This window comes from Cnephaeus nilssonii, assembly GCF_951640355.1.
Source record: "Cnephaeus nilssonii genome assembly, chromosome: 20".
Lineage (NCBI taxonomy): Eukaryota > Metazoa > Chordata > Mammalia > Chiroptera > Vespertilionidae > Cnephaeus > Cnephaeus nilssonii.
The window spans coordinates 48,323,495-48,344,218 of NC_137091.1; the positions used below are offsets into that span (position 1 = coordinate 48,323,495).

Consider the following 20,724-nt stretch of genomic DNA (forward strand, 5'->3'; position numbering starts at 1 on the left):
TCGCTAGCACCCCAATAAAAGACCAGCCCCTCTACCTGGGGAGCCTTGTGCCATCAGAGGGCACCTGGCCCTTTCCTCCCTTTAAAGAAGCAAAATACCCGCCCTCTCTCTGCTCCTGTCTCTTCTCTCCCTGGTGAATCCTGTCACAGCCGCGTCACCAGCCAAACCCCAACAATGACGGGGGAACTCCCCCAGGAGGGGCTGTCCCTGTGGGAGGAGGTGAGGGACCCAGGGCTGCCCCCTCGCTCCTGCCCCGCCCTCCCTCCCTCTGTCCCCGCACAGGCCCCGCCCCCACCGCGGAGCCGCTCAGCTCAGGCGCTGGCCCCGCCCATCCCGCAGGGAGGCGCATGCGCAGTTCCTGGCAGACGCGGAAGCGGCTGTGGAGGGGAAGGTGGCGGTTCCCTGAGGAGGTGTCTGTGCTTTAAAGCCGCTGCTCTCCGTCCCCTCCCCGCAGGGAAGGCTGAGGGCGCTGCGGGCGCTGAAGTCCGTGGTGAGGTCCCCGCCCCGGAGCCCCTCACAGCGGTGAGTCCGGTCCCGGGCGGCTGCGCAGTGGAGGCGCCGCGTTCCTTTGGGGGAAACTGAGGCCCGGCCCGCGGTCTCTCCGCCTGTGGCTGTGGCCCCCGCCTGCCGCGTGGTTTTCCTGCTGAAAACCATCCCCGGGGCCGCCGGTCCCCCCGCGGGGCTGGGAGTCTGGGTCAGGGGTTCCCGCTCTTTGCGCCCCTCCCCCGCCCGGGACGGGACTCACCTGCGGGCTGGGAGGGGCCTGGAGGCCGCACTGACAGCTCTGTCTGGGGCACAGACCGCGGCCTCTCTGAAAGGGTAGTAGCCTTATTTTAAGCAAGCAAGGATTTACATAAGCCAAAATAGCAGGGTTAAAATGTCCCACAGCAGTTTTTATATAAGATGGGTGCTTCAGGGGGTGTGGGAGGGACTGGACGGCGATGGTGGGAGTGAGGGGGGAACTCGGGAAAGCAGCCTGAGGAGGAGGGAAGTGGGGAAATAGGGGGAGGGGAGCCCAGAGAGAGGAGGGAGCTGAGAGGGAGAGGGTCCTGGGGAGCAGAAGTGGGGGCCGCACAGGAGGAGGCACCTCAGACGGAGACACTGGTTCAGAGGAGAAGAGTTGGGGAGCGAGTGCAGGGACGGAAAGGGGGGCTTAGGGAGGAGGGAGCAGAGGGGGAGCAGCGCGGAGTCCCCAGCTGTGGGGAGCAGGACAGACTGTACCGGGCAGCAGCGGGGACACGGGCGTGGGGAGGGACAGACGCGGACGTGTGTGGAGATGGAGCGATCAGAGACCAGGAGAAAGAGCACCGGAAGGGAAATAGGTTTCAGGAGGTTCATGGTCCAGGTGTAGGGACAGACAGAGAAAAGGGGGGAAAGAGCAGGGGAGGGGGACACAGGAAAGGACCACAGAGGAGAGAAAGGGAACAGGGAGACAGAGACAGATCCATGGACAGAAATACATGGTAGTGGGAGGAGGGGACCCCTGATCTGGGTGAGGGGTGAGCTGATGGGGTGTGGATGGTTAAGTTGTGATTTATTGGCTTGTGGCTTTATGTGTGTGTGTGTGTGTGTGTGTGTGTGTGTGTGTGTGTGTATTAAATACATTTCTATTGATCTCCCTCAGGCAAGGAGAGGGAGAGAGAGAAACATCAATGAGGAGAAACAGTCATTGATCAGCTGCCTCCTGCTCGCCCCTCACTGGGCATCAAACCTGTAACCTGGCCATATGCCCTGACTGGGAATCTAACTGTGACCTCCTGGGTCTTAGGTCCAATGTCAACTAGCGAGCATGCCACCTAAGCATGGCTTCATATAGTTAATTTAACAGCTGAATTGTCTTAGTTATACAGATTGAGTGACAATTATAAATCTAGAGTTTAGAAGGCTTGGGAATTTTACAATAATTTGCTTCCAATTGTAACCCTTATTCACTCAGAGGGGGGAGACTTGTCTGTTGGTCATGGGTCCCTTGTCATTTCCTGGGATGGCAACGAGGAGGTGACCTGTGTCTGTCACCACCTGATGCTTTTTCAAGGAATATTAGAAGCCTAAGCTTTGTTGCTGCGGTGTTTTGTGAGTGTGTGTGTTACTTCAATTGATTTACTTTTTCTATGTCTGACACTTAATTTATCATTTAAAAACATCCTGAGATAAATCCTCTGGGTCTTCTCAGATCCCCTGCGGAGCTTTAAGAAATGCCCTCAGGTGCACTTTCCCCCCAGGGAGGCGGACAATTGCTCTGGGTGGGGCATCATTGGTTACTGAGGGGCTCCAGGTGATTGGACGGTGAAGACAGGATTAGCAGGAGGGTTGCAGGACGCCTTTGTGAGAGTGGGGAGTAGGCTTTGTTCAGGGGAGGTAAGGGGGTGCTCTGTTTGGTTTGGGGGGTCAGGACAGCAGCTCACATTCTCATTTCTGTAGGAGTTTGTGGATGTCTTTGGGAGGAGAGACACATGAAGACATACACTCAACAACTCCCAGTGTGGTCTCCATGTGGGAGCTCATTGTTCCTGACTCTCTCCTGTGACCAAGGTCAGGAGAGGGTGGCCTTTTCTGCATTTTCAGGTCCTTCTGACGGTGGGTGTGAGGTGAGCTGATGAGACGCTGTGCTGATGACTTTGAAGGCACATTCTGTGACTCCTCAGCATATTGTCACCTGAGAAAACAACCCAGACCCCATCAGGACCAGGACCACATGGCTGCTTCTCAGGTAAAAGATGTGTCCTGGGTCAGAGGCTGTGCTTCCTTTCCCTCTGGCATCTGTGGATTTAGAACCTGCCACTTCTCATGTTGGTGCTATTCATGTTCTTTCCTTTTCTTATTTAATTACTGTTTTTCTTGTGAAAGTCAAGGTCAGCAGTTTATATACTTTTGTCCTTTGGCCCAGAGCCTTCTCTGCATTCATGTTATGCAGGCTCCACCAGGTCAAGAAGATTTCCCACCTTTAATTAATGACTTTCAACTACTGAAAACATCCCTCTCTGACAGATCAACCTTGGAAGGCAGCCATGTCTAACATCCCTACTGGGATGGGGCCAGAGGCCTGGGTATCGGTGAAGAAGGGAAATGCAGTTTTAGGTTCAGGTGGCTGCAGCATCAGCTCTAGAATAGGGGTAAGAAAATCCACGTCTTACTGCTCAGAATAGCTCAGCGAGTTCTGAAAAGAAGAGTAAATAGAAGAGATTGCTCACTAGATTAGTAAGAAAGACTTGCTATTTAAACGTACCTTTAGCTTACAGAAGATGAGAGGTACACATGGATTGACACTTGCAAAAAGTAATGTTTATTTGTGACCATTTTCACAAAATGACTTGCTTATTTATGAATTTTTGCCATGACGTGTCCTTTCCTGTGCCTCAGTCCCTTGGTATCCATTGTTCCAGTTCACGTGATACTCCCTTGGCTGAGATGCTCCCCTAATCGTAGAATTTATTGAGAGATGGCACAGACCATCCAGAAGCCCCCTCTTCGTCTTAGCTTCCATTTGCTTTGAAAAATAAAAGCTCTTTTATTTCCTACAGATCACAGTGTTGTTTTTGGTGTGTGTTTTTTTGTGATTCTTATTTATAGATCACAGTGTTTTGATATGGGAGTTCAACCAATCAGGCCTTCTTGCTTTGAATTCTGATTATATTCTACACTTATGTCATGGACATACTTGACATAATCACTTTTTATATTTTCTAGAACGTTTACAAGAATCATTTTTTAAAATATATTTTATTGATTTTTTTTTACAAAACGGAAGGAAGATGGATAGAGAGTTAGAAACATTGATGAGAGAGAAACATTGATCAGCTGCCTCCTGCACACTCCCCACTGGGTATGTGCCCACAACCAAGGTACATGACCTTGACCAGAATTGAACCTGGGACCCTTGAGTCCACAGGCCGATGCTCTATTCACTGAGCCAAACCGGTCAGGGCAAGAATCATATTATTAATGTATGTTTAATTCAGGTAAATTTCTGATTGTAGCTCTCCACTAATGACACTCAAAAATTTCCAAATAAATTAGCAACTAAGAAACAATAGGTCCAAAATATTTTCTATCATTATGTGAGTTCATCTCCTTATTGTGTTTATAATACACAAAGGGTATTATTCAGAAGGCGGTTCATACAATGTATGGAATCACAAAATAACCTTGATTTCATTGACATGACAATTCTTTTTTCTATCCATTTTATATTATAGGTAAGTTCTCATCAGTGTGTCTTGTCTCTACATAAAATGTTAACATTGTTTGAGCTACATTTTCTTACTGGCTTAACCTGTCTTTATTCTTCTTCTCAGTTATAGAAACTGCTGTGAATATTCATGAGTTTTCTTCATTGGTTATTGACCTGTGTTTGTTTGTTTTTTAATTGTAGATCGAGTTTGGAATAAAATTGACGGTTTAACATTTATTATATGTTTCACAAAATATTCTCCTATCCAAGGCAGAATAATCTCTTTTCTAAGAATACTCATAGTAAAATTTCAAATAGGATTGTGGTTCCTATGTGTCCTGTTCCATGAGAACTATAAATTCCATTGAAAAATACTTTCACTTAAATGCTATATATGAATTTTTTCCTGTGTTTTCTTTGCTGTGTATTCAGAAGTATGACAAATGGACCAGAAACGTTGGCATCACAAGTGAAAAGTGAGCTTGTTACACATGTGGAAACACAGGCCCTATCTCAGAACCTGGACCAGAGTCTGTATTTTTAGGAATGTGCAGTCGTGGTTGACTGTGTTAGCTTCAGGCAGTAACTATGCTTCCAACTCAGCAGGACGTCTCCAGCTGAGACATACACACCACGGACCCTGAACGATGCAAACACAGCCCGCGGAAACCCATATGCCCGTGTGGATGCCCTAATGTTAAAGTTTATTTTCCTGAAAAGTAAAGCCTGTACTGTGGATTTTGGGACATGTGTCATCCTCATTTGTCAGTGTTAGAAAACACATCAGAGAATGTTACTGGGCAAAGTGATCTTATTGGGTGATTCAGGATATTCCCCTTGATCAAAACTTCTCCTCCTAACATGGTTTTCTTTTCTGTTTGTTTCTCTTTTGTGTGTGTGTTGTTTCTTTTTTTTTTTTTTTTACCCCATTCATTTTTTTCTCTCTTATCCCCTAACACTGTTTTCATGTTGGGTGACATTATGACCTCTTCTGGTGACCTCTTCGTAAATGTGTCTTTTCTTTCAGGGACCGTTGACCTTCAGGGATGTGGCCATAGATTTCTCTCAGGAGGAGTGGGAGTGCCTGGACCCAGCTCAGCGGAAGTTGTACCTGGATGTGATGTTGGAGAACTACAGCAACCTGGCCTCCCTGGGTGAGGATGACTTCCTTCGCGAGTTCCTCCTCCACCCATGGGTTTTGTTTCCTTTATTATTTGAACATCTCTATGGGCTTCTGCTTTCTAGGGTAGACTTTGTGATTCTTGCTCTTAGGGAACAAATGGGGGTTTTCTGATTTAGAAAAGAAAGGCTTTGTTATATATGTGAATCAGGAACTCAGTGTTTGAAAATTTTACTTGTTTTTTTTTTTTTTGACCATGCGATTTTTTTTTATTTTATTTTATTTTTTTCAATTTTTTTTATTAAGGTATTATATGTGTACATATCTTACCATTGCCCCCCCCCCCCCATTACTTGTTGTCTTGACCAGTGGTCAGCAAACTCATTAGTCAAAAGAGCCAAATATCAACAGTACAACGATTGAAATTTCTTTTGAGAGCCACATTTTTTAAACTTAAACTTCTTCTAACGCCACTTCTTCAACATAGACTCATCCAGGCCGTGGTATTTTGTGGAAGAGCCACACTCAAGGGGCCAAAGAGCCGCATGTTGCTCGCAGGGTGCAGTTTGCCGACCACTGGTCTAGACTAATTAAGGTTCTGTCAGAAAACAGTATTTTGGAAAATAATTTTCTACAGTATTCAAATATTCTACCATGTCTTCTTGCCAGTGGACAAACTGGATTGGAAATAGGAGAATCTCTATCAAAACTCATGTTCCATTTATACATATAAGAGCCTACGCGACCTTTATTGCAGAACTATCAGAACAACCAGTCGCTATGACATGCACTGACCACCAGGGGGCAGGCACTCAACACAGAAGCTGCCTTCAGCCTACAGGTCCAGATCGCAGATGGGGCCTGCTGGCCAACCTCCCCGTCCCTCCCCCGGCCAGCAGACCCAGATCTCTTGATTGGAGCCGGGCCCCTGGGCTGGGATGGGGACCAGGGATAGGTGTTGTTGGATGCAGCCGCTTTCCCAGGGAGGCTGCGGCCCGGCTCCCTCCTCAGGGCCAACCTCCTGGGTCCCTCATCCTCTCCTTCCCCCAGTCGACAGACCCTGATTGGTGCTGAACCATGCTGTGGCGGCACGTGGGCTGTGAGGGCCTCTAATATAATAATAAATAGTTTTTGCAGTCTGTAAGCAAGTCCTTGTCATGTTTTCTGAGCAAATAAAAGAGCACGTGGGCTGTGGCTGGGGTAGTAAGTTGGTTAGAGCTTTATCCCTGTCTGCAAGGTTGTGGATTTGATGCAGTCAGGATGAATTCAAGAAGCAAACAATGTTGCCCTGTGCTTCAGGTTAGAGCTTCAGTCTGCCCACCCAAGGGTGGAGGGTTCTTTTCCTAGTCAGGACATGTAACTAGGTTGCAGGTTCGATCCCCAGCCCGGGTTGGGATTTGGGGAAGGCAATCAATTGAACTGTCTCTTTCACATTGCGCGTGTGCACTCTCTGTCTCTGTCTCTGTCTCTCTCTCTCTCTCTCTCTCTCTCTTTCTCTTTTCCTTCCTCCTCATCTCCTCCCTTCTTTCGTTCCACTCTCTCTAAAAAAAAATCCATGGAAAAATCCCAGTGAGTATTTACAACAACAAACAAAAGAAATAACCAATGATTGCATAGATGAGTGGAATGTGTAACAATGTTTCTCTATCACTCTTTCTCTCCCCTTCAACAATAAATAAAACATAGAAAAACAATATTAAAAAAGAATAAGAAAGCACTGAAGACGAACAGAAAAGTGATAATATCTGTTCCCAGGTGGGTGGGAATGAGGAAGCAGATGACATAGGTGAGAGACCCAAAGGTCACGGAGGAAGCCAGACCTTCCAGTTTCGTTGGGAAGCTGTGTTTCCGTGGGAAGGATTTTGAGAAGCTTAGGTTTGTCGGTTGCTGTCGTAGAGGACAGACCGTCTCCAACAGGACCCGTGTCCGTGCAAATGGATAGGCCATTTTTATGGAAAAGCCACTAAACATAGCAAAACAGCTGTAGCGGACCCCCAAGTCAGGTGGGACAAGTTCTCCAGGAGTCAGTAGGTCAAAGCTACAGTGTTAACCAGGCTGATGGAGACGCACATGGTGGGCGCTTGCTGGCTTTGTGGGAAGGTCTCAGAAATGAACAATGTGCTCTCGGCACTTTTCTCTGACAGAAAGCTGCCCTTCCAGCTCTGGCTCTGATGACAGACGGACAGCTCAGTTTCTCCCTGTCTGTGCAGCTGATGCCCTGGTGCTAGAGCTCAGTGTCACTGAGTCCAAGAGAAGTCCATGTGCAGGCTCTTTAAGAGGAAATCCTGGCCTAGCAGGTTTGGTTCAGTGGATAGAGTGTCAGTCTGTGGACTGAAAGTTCCCCAGTTCTATTCCGGTCAAGGGCACATGCCCAGGTTGCAGGCTCGATTCCCCAGTGAAGGGCATGCAGAAAGGAGCCGATCCATGATTCTCTCTCATCATTGATGTTTCTATCTCTCTCTCCCCCTCTCCCTTCCTCTCTGAAATCAATAAAAATATAATAAAAAATCCTATATAATAAAAGGCTAATATGCAAATCAGCCGAACAACAGAATGGCCGGTCGCTATGACATGCACTGACCACCAGGGGGCAGATGCTCAATGCAGGAGCTGTCCCCTGGTGGTCAGTGTGCTCCCACAGGGGGAGCACCACTCAGCCAGAAGCTGGGCTCATGGCTGGCTAGCGCAGCAGCGGTGGTGGGAACCTCTCCTGCCTCCACGCAGCAGCACGAAGGATGTCTGACTGATGGCCAACAGATGGACATCCCCTGAGGGCTCCCAGACTGCGAGAGGGTGCAGTCCGGGCTGAGGGACCCCCACTTCGAGTGCATGAATTTCGTGCACCGGGCCTCTAGTAATAAAATAAACATTAAAAAAAGGAGGAAATCCTGTGACTCCAGCATCCCGCAGTCTCACGTAGCCCCAGTGCACACAGGTTTTTGAGTGTTTCCTTTGTTGTGATAGTTCCCCACATTTAGTTCATGGCCTTTGTAGTTTTTGTTTATATCTGAGGGAAGTGCATGATAGGACATTCAAGTATGAGTCAGCCATATGTCTGTCTCCATTAAAGTCATGTGCATGTTGGACTGTATCCCTTACACCGGCCTTGTTCATGACTCACCTTGTTTCTACCTCTGCTCAGGCTTTGGAGAATGGTTGCTTTGTCCTGTGTAGTTACGGACATACACGTAATATTTGTTTTTATGGATGAATTTATATTCTCATTATGTGAGATAAAAATTTGTTACCATCGCCCTGACCAGTAGAGCATCGGCCTGCGGACTGAAGGGTCCCAGGTTCAATTCTGGGCAAGGGTATGTGCCTTGGTTGTGGGCACATTCCCAGTCGGGGGTGTGCTGGAGGCAGCTGATCGATGTTTCTCTCTCATCGATATTCTAGCTCTCTATCCCTCTTCCTTCCTCTCTATAAAAAATCAATAAAATATATTATAAAAAATTTGTTACCATCGAAGGTAGTTTTTGAAAAAAAGTTTTATAATTCTGTCTCTTTAGATCTTATTTTTTTTATTTTCAATTTTGGTAAAAAACAACAACATGTGACTAGAGCTGGCCTGTGTGGTTCAGTTGGTTATATCATCGTCTCATACACTGGAAGGTCACCGGTTCAATTCCCGTTCAGGGCACGTACCTAAGTTGCAGGCTCAGTCTGGGGTTGCTGTGCTTGTACCAGGCAGAGGATCATTGCTTCTCTTTCACATTGATGTTTCATGCTCTCTCTCCCTTCCTCTCTATAAAAACCAATAAAGATTTTTAAAAACACAACAACGTGATTAAAAATCTACCATCTTTACCATCTGTAACTGTACAGTCCAGTGGTATTTCAGTGTACTCACCTTGTTGTGTATTTGATCTCTCAAAATGTCCATCTTGCAGAAGTGTCTCAATATGCATTAGAAAACTACTTCCTCATTTGTTTTAAAAGCAAGGCCCATAACTCCCATTTTTTTCCTGAGGTGAATGACATTAGATTACTCACCTGAGGGAAACCCTACAGTTTCAGTCTCTTTGTCACTTGTGTACTTCACTTAAAAAAATGTCCTCAAGGTTTCTCTCTGTTTATCAGTTGATGATCTCTTCTTCTGTTTCATGCAGAATAGTCTCCCATTGTACGTATATAGTACACTCTCTTCATTCAACTATGCATGGACCTTTGGGTTATTTCCACCTACCTCAGGCTTTTTTAATAACATCGTAATGGACACAGATGTGCAAATGTCTCTTGTAGTTTCTCATGCAAATTTTTTTTAATATATTTTATTGATTTTTCACAGAGAGGAAGAGAGAAGGATAGAGAGTTAGAAACATCGATGATAGAGAAACATCGATCAGGTGCCTCTTGCACAACCCCTACTGGGGATGTGCCCGCAACCAAGGTACATGCCCTTGACCGGAATCGAACCTGGGGCCTTTCAGTCCGCAGGCCGACGCTCTATCCACTGAGCCAAACCGGTTTCGGCTCCTGCAAATTTTTTTTTATAAATACCTAGAATCGGGATGTCTGCATCTGGGGATTATTCTGTTTGTAATTTTTTGACAAATACTCCTGTGTTTTTCATACTGTTGACACCAATTAATGTTTCATTCAGCCATGTATAGGGTCCATTTTCTCAACAGTTTATAAACCACTTGATACACTTTTTCTTTTTTTTAAATTTTTTTATTGTTTAAAGTATTACATATAGTATTCCATATGTCTCCTTTCCCCCCCATTGACCTCTCCCCAGCCACCCCCATCCCTCTATACTTTATTTCTTTGATCCTGGTTGTACTTATTCTTCTGAAGTGACAACTTGTTTTGTTGCTTTTTATGTAGGTTACGAATGTTTATTTATCATATGTGCGTGAAAAAACGATAGGAAAATGCTGGCTGGCGTGGTTCAGTGTCTGGGACATCCGCCCAAGGTACATGCCCTGCAGGGCTATGGGTTTGTTCCCTGGCCCATCGGGGCATGTGTGGTGGGCTAGTAATCAATGTTTCTTTCTCTCTCACTCTCCCCTCTCCCTCCCTGCATCCCACTCTCTTTAAAAAGTAATGGAGCCCGGTTGGCTCCATGGATAGAAAATCATCCAGCAGACTGAAGGATCCCGGTTCGATTCTGGTTAAGGGCACATACCTGGGTTGCAGGCTTGATCTCTGGCTTGGTCAGGGTGCAAGCCAGAGACAAACAATCAATGTATCTCTCTCAGATCGATGCTTCTCTCTCTCTGTCTCTCCCCCTCTCTTCTACTTTCTTTAAAAATCAGTGGAGCCTGGCTGGCATGGCTCAGTGGTTGAGTGTCAACCCATGAACCAGGAGGTCATGGTTCGATTCCCGGTTGGGGCACAGGCCTAGGTTGTGGGCTCGATCCCCAGAGTGGGGCTTGTAGGAGACAGCCAATCAATGACTACTGTAATCATTGATGTTTCTATCCCTCTCTTTCTCCTACTTCCTCTTTCAAATCAATAAAACTATAATTAAAGATATGTAAAAATAAAAATTAATGGAAAAAATATCCTTGGCGAGTATTAACCAAAAAAATAAAAGAAAGTCAATGAAAAAACATCCCTGGGTAAGGATAACAACAACAACAGCAAACAACAATAAGAAAGCTTCCTGGACCTGAGATCAGATTCTTCAAAGAAAGAGTCTGTGATGGAGTTTTTCCAAGAGCACTTTTAGCCAGGCCCCTGTGGTTGAGTGTCGACCTTATGGATCAGGAGGTTACAGTTCCATTCCTGGTCGGGGCACATGCAGTGTTGTGGGCTAGATCCTCAGTGTGGGGCATACAGGAGGCAGCCAATAGACGATTTTCTCTCATCATTGATGTTTCTGTCCTTTCATCTCTGGAATCATTAAAAATACATTTTCAAAACAAAATAATGACCACTTTTAGATGCACAGCAAAATGGTGTAGAGTTAATGACAGTTTTCACATGCTCCCTGCATAACCTGCCCCTTCTCTATGTTTTCTATCAGTGGTACATTGATTATATATAGGAAGCTACATTGGCACATGATTATCACTCAAAGTTGTAGTTTACCTTAGGGCTCACTGCTGGTTTGTACACGTTTGTACACAAGGATTAGGAAAAATTTATGATGGCACATTTCCAAAATGATAGTGTACAGATTAGATCTGGTTCTTTCTCCTCTGCCTATTCTTCCCTGTTTCCCCTACACTCTAGCAATCATTGATTTGTCTACTGAGTTCGTCATTTCCTTTTCTGAAGTGTCACATAGTTATTATGTAATATGTTGCCTTTTCAAACTGGATTCTTTTTATTTTTTTGTATTGATTTTTTGAGAGAGAAACATCAATTTGTTGTCCCACTAATGTTTGCATTTATTTATGATTGATTCTTGTATGTACTCTGATCCAGGATCGAATCCCCATCCATGGCATATCTGGGCGGTGCTGTAACCAATTCAGCTACCTGGCCAGCCATATTGGATTCTTTCACTTAATTCTATGTATCTAAGTTTCTATCTTCTCTCTTCATGTTTTGATATATTATTTCTTTATAGTGCTGAATAATTTTTTATTGTATATACCTCTGTTTAATTATCCATTCACTTGTTGACACACACCTTTGTTGCTTCCATTTTTTTTTTTGAAATTATGAACAAAGATGCTATAAAGAGCACCTTGTAGGCTTTTGTGTAGATAATATGTTTACCTGTGTGGATAAATACCAAGGAGCACAATTAATGCTTCATATGCTATGTGTATGTTTAGTTTTGTAAAAAACTCCAAACTATCTTCCCAAGTGACTATAGCATTTGGCATTTTCACCAGCAGTAAATGAACATTCTGGTTGCTCCACATCCACAAAGGCCTTTGGTGGGGTCAGTCTTCTGGATTCTGACCTGTTCGGTGGTGGTTTAGTGTTGCTTGACTGTGCTGTTTGTTACTTCTCATTGTGTTAATGTGCATCTACTTAGTGACATAAGATGTGAAGGATCATTTTAATATGTTTTTTATTGATTTCAGAGACAGGAAGCTAGAGGGAGAGAGAGATAGAAACATTCACGAGAGAGAGCCATCAACTGGCTACCTGCAGTACAACCCCTAAGGAGATCAAGATCACAACCCGGGCCCATGCCCTGGTTGGGAATCAAATCAGTAATGTTTGGTGAATGACAGATGCTGAACCAAGTGAGCCATACTTGGCCAGGGAGAGTTGGAAGACTTCTTTATATGTTTTGCATAATAGATTTGTATACGTTCTCTTTTACAAAAATTTTTTCTCCACCTATGGCTTCTTTTTTTTTTCTCATGTTGAACATAACTTTTTTTCTCCTTAATGTTTCAGTTGGTAGATTGGGAGTTTCAATTATAGTAGAATTAATTAAAAAACAAACTTAAGAATTTGGCTTTTAAAAATTTGAAGTATACTAGTATAACATTAAGTTCCTTTTGTATTTAATAATATAGATGTTATGTTTATAGCTATGTGTCATCCCTGCAATAAACTCTTAATGAGTCATGTCTTGGATGTGATGAGATATAAATTTTGTAATGTTATATGTTACAAAATTTCATAACCAAAAGGAAGTTTATTATTTTGGTTTAAATTGTACAGCACCATTAGATCGTATTGTTGTGACATTATACTGTTTGTCTTGGTTAGATCAACTCCCTTGAGTATTTTTTGCAATGGAGGTTTTCTGGCAATTAAATCCCTTAGCTTGTGTATGTATGGGAAAGTCTTTCTCAGTCATATTTAAAAGAAATTATTGCTGGGTATTTTATTCTTGCCCGGTAATTTATTTTTTTTTAGTCATTTGAATACTTGGTTCCACTCTCTTCTGGCTTGTAGAGTTTCTGCTGAGAAGTTGGATGATATTCTGATGGGTTTTCCTTTGTAGGTTACTTACTTCTTTTCCCTGACTGCTTTGAGAATTCTTTTTTATGTCATTCTTTTTTTTTTTTTTTTCTAAAATATATTTTATTGATTTTTTACAGAGAGGAAGGGAGAGGGATAGAGAGCTAGAAACATCGATGAGAGAGAAACATCGACCAGCTGCCTCCTGCACACCCCCTACTGGGGATGTGCCCGCAACCAAGGTACATGCCCTTGACCGGAATCGAACCTGGGACCTTTCAGTCCGCAGACCGACGCTCTATCCACTGAGCCAAACCGGTTTTGGCTGTCATTCTTTTTTGATAGTTTTAATACAATGTACCTTGGAGAGGGCCTCAATGGATTGAGTTGAGTAGGTGTTCTATGTCCTTCTTGAGTTTGAAGATCTAGTTCTTTACATAGGTTTGCGAAGTTTTCATCCACTATTTGTTTGAATAGGCTTTTAGTTCCCTTCTTCCTCTTAGTATGCCTGTAATCTATATATATAAAAGCATAAGCGACCATCGCAACTGAACGGACGACCGAACAGACTGCGTGGAGCGACCATGCCGGCAGGGGGGTCAATGAGAGGCGACCAAAGGACCGAGCAGCAGGCTGCATGGGTGAGCAGGCCAGCAGGGAGGCCATTGAGGCGCGACCAAACGACTAAGCAGCAGGTTGTGTGAGGTTACCAGGCCGGCAGGGGGCTCAGGGAGGGGTAACCAAATGACCAAGCAGCGGACTGTTTGGGGTGACCAGGCCAGCATGGGCGGAGGGCGGGGGGGGGGCAGTGAGGGGCGTTCAGCCTGGCAGAGGGGGTTAGTGTGGGGTGACCCGGCCAGCAGGGAGCAGTTGGGGGCGACCAGGTCGGCATGGGGGGCAGTTAAGGGCGACCAAGCCGGCAGTGGGGGCTGTTGGGGGTGATAAGGCTGGCAGGGGGAGCACTTGGGGTGACCAGGCCAGCAGGGGAGGCAGTTAGGGGCAATCAGGCTGGCAGGCAGGTGAGCAGTTAGGAGCCGGTGGTCCCAGATTGTGAGACGGATGTCTGACTGCCGGTTTAGGCCTGATCCCCAGCATTGGACCTAAATCAATATCTTAATACCTCTTGTTGGGGTTCAAGAATTTAAACAACCAGGATCGGGCCTAAACCAGGAGTTGGACATCCCCTGAGGGGTCCCAGATTGGAGAGGGTGCAGGCTGGGCTGAGGAGACACCCCCTCCGTGCACGAATTTTGTGTACCGGGCCTCTAGTTCTTATATATGAGGCTTTTCTGATGGAGTCAGTTCCTTTCTTCCTTTTCATGCTCAGGTCTCTTCTTTCTTTGCTCCATCTGTTCAGCTCTGTTTCCTAGTCTCAGTAATTCACCGCTAATCTCCTAAATTGCATACTTTGTTTCCAAGGGTTCTGATTAGTTCTTTTTGAAAGTTTTAATCTATTTGGTAAAGTACTAGTTTTCCTCATTAATTTGTTTTCTGAGTGCATTGAATAACTGGTATTTTATTGCATTTTATTGAGTATTTTCAGAACTGTAATCTTGAATTCTGTGTTATTTCTATCACATATTTCCATGTGCTGCAGCTTGCTCTCTGCAGATTTTTTTATTTTCTTTTTGAGCTTTCTCATCACCGTGGTTACTAATGCAATTTGTTAGTCTCCTCTGTCTAGGCATTTATTGTTGACCTTTCTGTAGCAGCTTTCTCTGAAGAGGACTTTCTATTATTTTACAGCAGGTGACGCTAAATAACAAGATTATTAACTGTGAATTCGTAGAGCTGACTACAGTCATGCTGCTTCGGTGGGTGTTTATGTTGCCCTTATTGTAATGGTGACCCCTGACCTCTGAGGGTCCCCCCACAGGCCTCACCTGGTTATCCATCACAGAAGTCAACAGCGATTCTATTGCACTAGGTCTCTGTGTGCTGATACTGTGGTCTTTGACCCAGGGCAACTGGAAGTGAGTTTTGGGAATCTAAGGGAAGGTAGCGCTCTGTGGCTACATTGCTTTGTCTGAAACACCATTCCCCGACAGCAGACAGTCATGGCAGAACCCCTATGTTATGTCCTTGCCCAGGCATCTCTCTTGGCTCAGCTGCTATTCTCACTGCAAACCCTGCTGGAGAGCCCACTGGGACTCTCTGTTCTACCCCATGGATATAACTAATACCACCAGCTTCCTCCCCTCTCTGGATGGAGCTGTGGTCAGCTCCTGCTGCAGGGCTGTGTCCATGGCCATCTGGCCTCTCCTCCCTTCTTCCCCTTCTATTCCTGGTTGCCCACCTCTACATGTTTCAATGTGGTGGTCTCTCAGTCAGATTCTATATTGAGCAGGGAATTCCTTGTTGAGATATAGTTGATCAACTTATTCTAGTTGCAGGAGGACAAGTCTGAGTGATCTCTCTAACCTCCATTTTTCTGACATTGCTCCCCATGTCTTCAACTCTTAATTTCTTTTTTAAAAAAAATATATTTTATTGATTTTTTACAGAGAGGAAGGGAGAGGAATAGAGAGAAACATTGATGAGAGAGAAACATCAATGAGTTGCCTCCTGCACACCCCCACTGGGGATGTGCCCGCAACCAAGGTACATGCCCTTGACCGGAATCGAACCTGGGACCCTTGAGTCCAAAGGCCGACACTCTATCCACTGAGCCAAACCGACCAGGGCCAACTCTTAATTTCTTATCTGTTATCACCCCTTTTCACTATTCGGTATTTATGTCACTCGACTTGCTATGCAAAGTGGTCGATATGTTAGTGTCCCATGTGGGCTTCCCTCTATCAAAATCTTCAATGTACTATGCAAGTGTTTTGATTTTTCAGCTTGGTCATATCTCTCATTGATAATTCTGTTATATTTTTATAGTGGTCCATTTTTTTTAGCTTCCCTTTTATGTCTGGTTTATTTCATAGATACTTTTATGTTTGGACCATGTTTTTTAGTTTTTCTCAATATCTTAATATCTCTTGTTGGGGTTCAGGAATTTAAACAACCAGGCCTTATGAACTTGCTTTTTTGTAAGAGAAAATAAATAACAATCACCTGTGGTAGAAATTCTAATTTCTGTCAAAATTGTTTGGGAGCAGAGTGTAAGTTCCAAGTTTAAATAATTTTCTATTTCTTCCCCAGAACCCGAAATATCTTTTTGTTCTCTATAAGTGTCTTCAGTATTGCAGTCTCTGTAGTGTTTGAACAATTACCCACCTGTTGTTTTTTCTTTCTTAAATACTTTTTAATTGATTTCAGGGAGGAAGGGAGAGAGAGAGAGAGAAACATTAATGATGAGTGAGAATTATTTATTTTAAATAATTCTTTATTGTTAAAGTTATGACATATGTCCCCCAGAGAGAGAATTATTGATCGGCTGCCTCCTGCCCCCCAACCCTGGGATTTGAGCCCACAACCCACGCATGTGCCCTGACCAGGAATCGAACTGTGACGGCCTGGTTCATAAGTTGATGCACAGCCACTGAACCATGTGTTCCAGGCACCCACTTTTTCTCTTTAGCAGCCATTACAATGTATTCACCATGTACCAGTAATGCCATTAGTTTAGCAATCTGTATCATATAAAACAGAAACATGTTCTTCAAGATGCTACAAAACCACATGATCATTGAACACACACAGTACCTTCATCTCTATCTCCTCAGAGAAGAAACTAAGAAGTGGGAGTTTTCTTATAATTCTGCCACTGTTCGCTAGGGTGTTTTGAAGTATTGGTGGCAAATGGAAGCAACTTTTAAACCCTCTTTGATGTGACTTTTCTTTAATGTACCTTTCTTGGTTTTGCTGTCAACATTTAACTTAATTTTGGAGTACTTAAATATGTCATTTGGCCCTGGCTGGCTTGGCTCAGTGGATAGAGCGTCGTCTGCGGACTGAAGGGTCCCGGGTTCACTTCCGGCCAGGGGCACATGCCTGGGTTGTGGGCTCAATCCCCAGTAGGGGCTGTGCGGGAGGCAGCCAATCCATGATTCTCTCTCATAATTGATGTTTCTATCTCTCTCTCCTTCTCCCTTCCTCTCTGAAATCAATAAAGAAATATATATATATATATATATATATATATATATATATATATATATATATATATATTTATTTTATTGATTTTTTTACAGAGAGAAAGGGAGAGGGATAAAGAGTTAGTTAGAAACATCGATCAGCTGCCTCCTGCACACCCCCTACTGGGGATGTGCCTGCAACCAAGGTACATGCCCTTGACCGGAATCAAACCTGGGACCTTTCAGTCCACAGGCCGACGCTCTCTCCCCTGAGCCAAACCTGTTTTGGCTGAAATATATATATTTTTTAAAATGTTATTTGGTCAGTAATTGCTGGTAAGTTCAGTGTGCATTCCCCTGGGTGTCATAACTGTGAAACTTTATTTCATATCTTTCAGCTATCTTACCTGAAGACAACCAGGCCATTCTGCAAAAGCCAAAAATAAGAGATTTATTCCCTAAAATAATACTGGTAAGATATGGAATGTATGGCTTTGATAATGTACATTTAGTGAAAACCTTAGAATTTGAGGAGTGTAAATGAGAAAAAGTATTTTAACATGGACAGAAGTAACGTGGTACAGTTATTCATAATAAATCATTGTCACTTAATGAGGTCAAAGGTATTACACATTTGGTAATACTCCCAATTTAAATTAGTTATATTTTTAAATTAATGTGTTTCTAAATGTGAAGACCAAATATAATGTTTTTAATATTATACATTCTTGGAATGAAAATACTGAAAATCTATGAATTTACATAATGTATGCTTTAAATATAAGAATTAATACAGTGTAGTGTGGGATAAAATTTTCAGTCTTTCCTAGAATATAGTGATTTATAATGCGCATACAAAATTTAACTGCAATTAATTTGTTGACTTCTGTATTAAGGTATCATATACTTCTATTGAGAAATAATGTTTTTGTTACAAATGTCTATAATTTTTAGACACTTAGGAATCTTTTTTTAAATATGTCTTTATCAACTTAAGAGAGAGGAAGGAGAAGGAGAGAGAGAGAAATATCAGTGATGAGAGAGAATCATTGACTGGCTGGTTGCCTGTTGCACATCCCTCACTGGGGAACAAGGCCACAGCTCAGGCATGTGCCCTGACCAAGAGTCAAACTGTGACCTCATGGTTCACGGTTTGTTACTCAACCCCTGAGTCACACCAGCCTGGAAGGAGTGTTGTGTTTTTTTAATACACCATCATGGATTACTAGTTATCACAGAATAGTTATTTGAAAAAAAGAGTACATGTTTAATGAAATTATAGCTGTCACTAAAGGCCTTTCCATCTTCAATGATTACCAGAATACATGCAATGAAGACAGAATTTATCAATGCAAGGAACATTTGAAAAATTTTAACCAAGGGTCAAATTGTGATATACATCAGAAAATTCAGCTTCCAGAGAACCATTATAAAGGTGGAAAAGTCTTTGACCAAATGTCAAATCAAAGTATACTTCAGTTTATTCATACTGTTGCAGAAACAAACAAACAAAGTAAATGTGACAAACCTTTGAAACTATCTTCAAATCATACTGAACGAGATAATATTCATACCAGAGAGAAAGCTTACAAATTTAATTTGTGTGCAAGACTTTTCAGTCAAATACTCAATCTAAATAAACTTAAGAAAATGCATACTGGAGAAAAACATTATAAATGTAAAGAATGTGGTAAAACATTTAATTTCCTTTCAAATATTCGTGAACATGAGAGAATTCATACTGGAGAGAAGCCTTATAAATGTAGAGAATGTGGCAAATCCTTCAGCCGGTCCTCAGCCTTTATTTATCATAAGAGAATTCATACCGGAGAGAAGCCATATAAATGTAGAGAATGTGGCAAAGCCTTCAGGAGCTCCACAACCCTTTCTGGCCATCAGATAACTCATACTGGACAGAAACCATATAAATGTGGAGAGTGTGGCAAAGCCTTCAGGAGGTCCTCGAAGTGTCGTCGTCATCAGAGTGTTCATACCGGAGAGAAGCCTTATAAATGTAGAGAATGTGGTAAAGCCTTCACTGAGTCCTCAATCCTTAATCAACATCAGAGAGTTCATACTGGAGAGAGGCCTTATAAATGTAAAGAATGTGGCAAAGCCTTCACTGCGGCCTCAAGCCTTGCTTATCATAAGAGAGTGCATACTGGAGAGAAGCCCTATAAATGTGGAGAATGTGGCAAAGCCTTCAGTGGGGCATCATACTTAGCTTATCATCAGAGAGTGCATACTGGAGAGAAGCCCTATAAATGTGGAGAATGTGGCAAAGACTTCAGTGCGGCATCAACACTTACTTTTCATCAGAGAGTTCATACTGGAGAGAAGCCTTATAAATGTAGAGAATGTAGCAAAGCCTTTACCAGATCCTCATCCCTTACTTATCATCAGAGAGTTCATACTGGAGAGAAGCCTTATAAATGTGGAGAATGTGGCAAAGCCTTCAGGAGGTTCTCAAGGTGTAGTCTTCATCAGAGTAGTCACAGTGGAGAGAATCCTTATAAATGTAGTGAATGTGGCAAAGCCTTCAGTAATTCCTCAAACCTTAATCGACATCAGAAACTTCATACTGGAGAGAAGCCTTATAAATGTAGAGAATGTGGCAAAGCCTTTGTTGTGGCAACAAACCTTACTTATCATCAGAGAGTTCATACTGGAGAAAAGCCCTATAAATGTAGAGAATGTGGCAAAGCCTTCAACAGGTCCTCAACCCTTACTGTACATCAGAGAGTTCATACTGGAGAGAAGCCCTATGAATGTAGACAGTGTGGCAAAGCCTTTAGTAAGTGCTCAAACCTTACTAAGCATCAGAGAGTTCATACTGGAGAGAAGCCTTATAAATGTAGAGAATGTGGCAAAGCCTTCAGTGGGACAACTAATCTTACTTATCATCAGAGAGTTCATACTGGAGAGAAACCCTATAAATGTAGTGAATGTGGCAAAGCTTTTAGTAGGTCCTCGAGTCTCAGTTATCATCAGAGAGTTCATACTGGAGAGAAGCCTTATAAATGTAGAGAATGTGGCAAAGCCTTTAACCAGTGTACTTGTCCTATTGTACAGCAAAGTGTACATACATGAGATAAGCCTTAGAGTTACAAGGAATGCCATTAGTACTTTACCAGCAGTGAGGACTTACTCAGCGCCATAGAATTCATATTGGGATGAAGCCTTATGAATTTGAGAAAAGTGGAAAGGCCTTTAAAGATTTTCGTGATTTATTGTACATGAGAGACTTCATAGTGGAGAGAAATCTTACAGATGTAAGGAGTGTGGAAATCCTTTTCTTGTCAGTGTGATCTTTTTTTAAATTTAATCTTTATTGTTCATATTATTATAATTATTCCTCTTTTTTCCTGCCATACCTCCCCTCCAACCGGTTCCCACCCCACCCACTGCCCTTACCTCCCCCCCACTATCCTCATCCATAGGTGTACGATTCTTTTTTTTTTTTTTAATATATTTTATTGTTTTTTTACAGAGAGGAAGGAAGAGGGATAGAGAGTTAGAAACATCGATCAGCTGCCTCCTGCACACCCCCCACTGGGGATGTGCCCGCAACCAAGGTACATGCC

The 20,724-nt window shown here is 43.3% G+C and overlaps 2 protein-coding genes across 10 annotated transcripts in view; one reads left to right on the forward strand and one right to left on the reverse strand.

Annotated features, from left to right (window-relative positions):
• The window catches only part of LOC307116464 (uncharacterized protein), a 204,750-nt gene that overhangs the window by 38,296 nt on the left and 145,730 nt on the right, over positions 1-20,724 (reverse strand). The gene's annotated exons all lie outside the window — the stretch shown is intronic.
• Positions 390-20,724, forward strand: part of LOC307116025 (uncharacterized protein) — a 31,171-nt gene continuing 10,836 nt past the window's right edge. For 3 of the 7 annotated variants that reach the window (XR_013815167.1, XR_013815168.1, XR_013815169.1), the window contains exons 1-5: positions 390-522; positions 2,533-2,710; positions 5,199-5,325; positions 17,539-17,612; positions 18,461-20,580. Coding sequence is in view for 1 of the 7 variants with exons in the window: in XM_079799642.1 (XP_079655768.1) it covers positions 2,597-2,710; positions 5,199-5,325; positions 17,539-17,612; positions 18,461-20,230 (2,085 nt within the window). In the remaining 6 variants the exon portion in view is untranslated. Of the gene's footprint in view, positions 523-2,532; positions 2,711-5,198; positions 5,326-17,538; positions 17,613-18,460; positions 20,621-20,724 lie in introns of those variants that run through there. The other 4 variants (XR_013815170.1, XR_013815171.1, XM_079799642.1 and 1 more) reach the window with 4 other exon arrangements.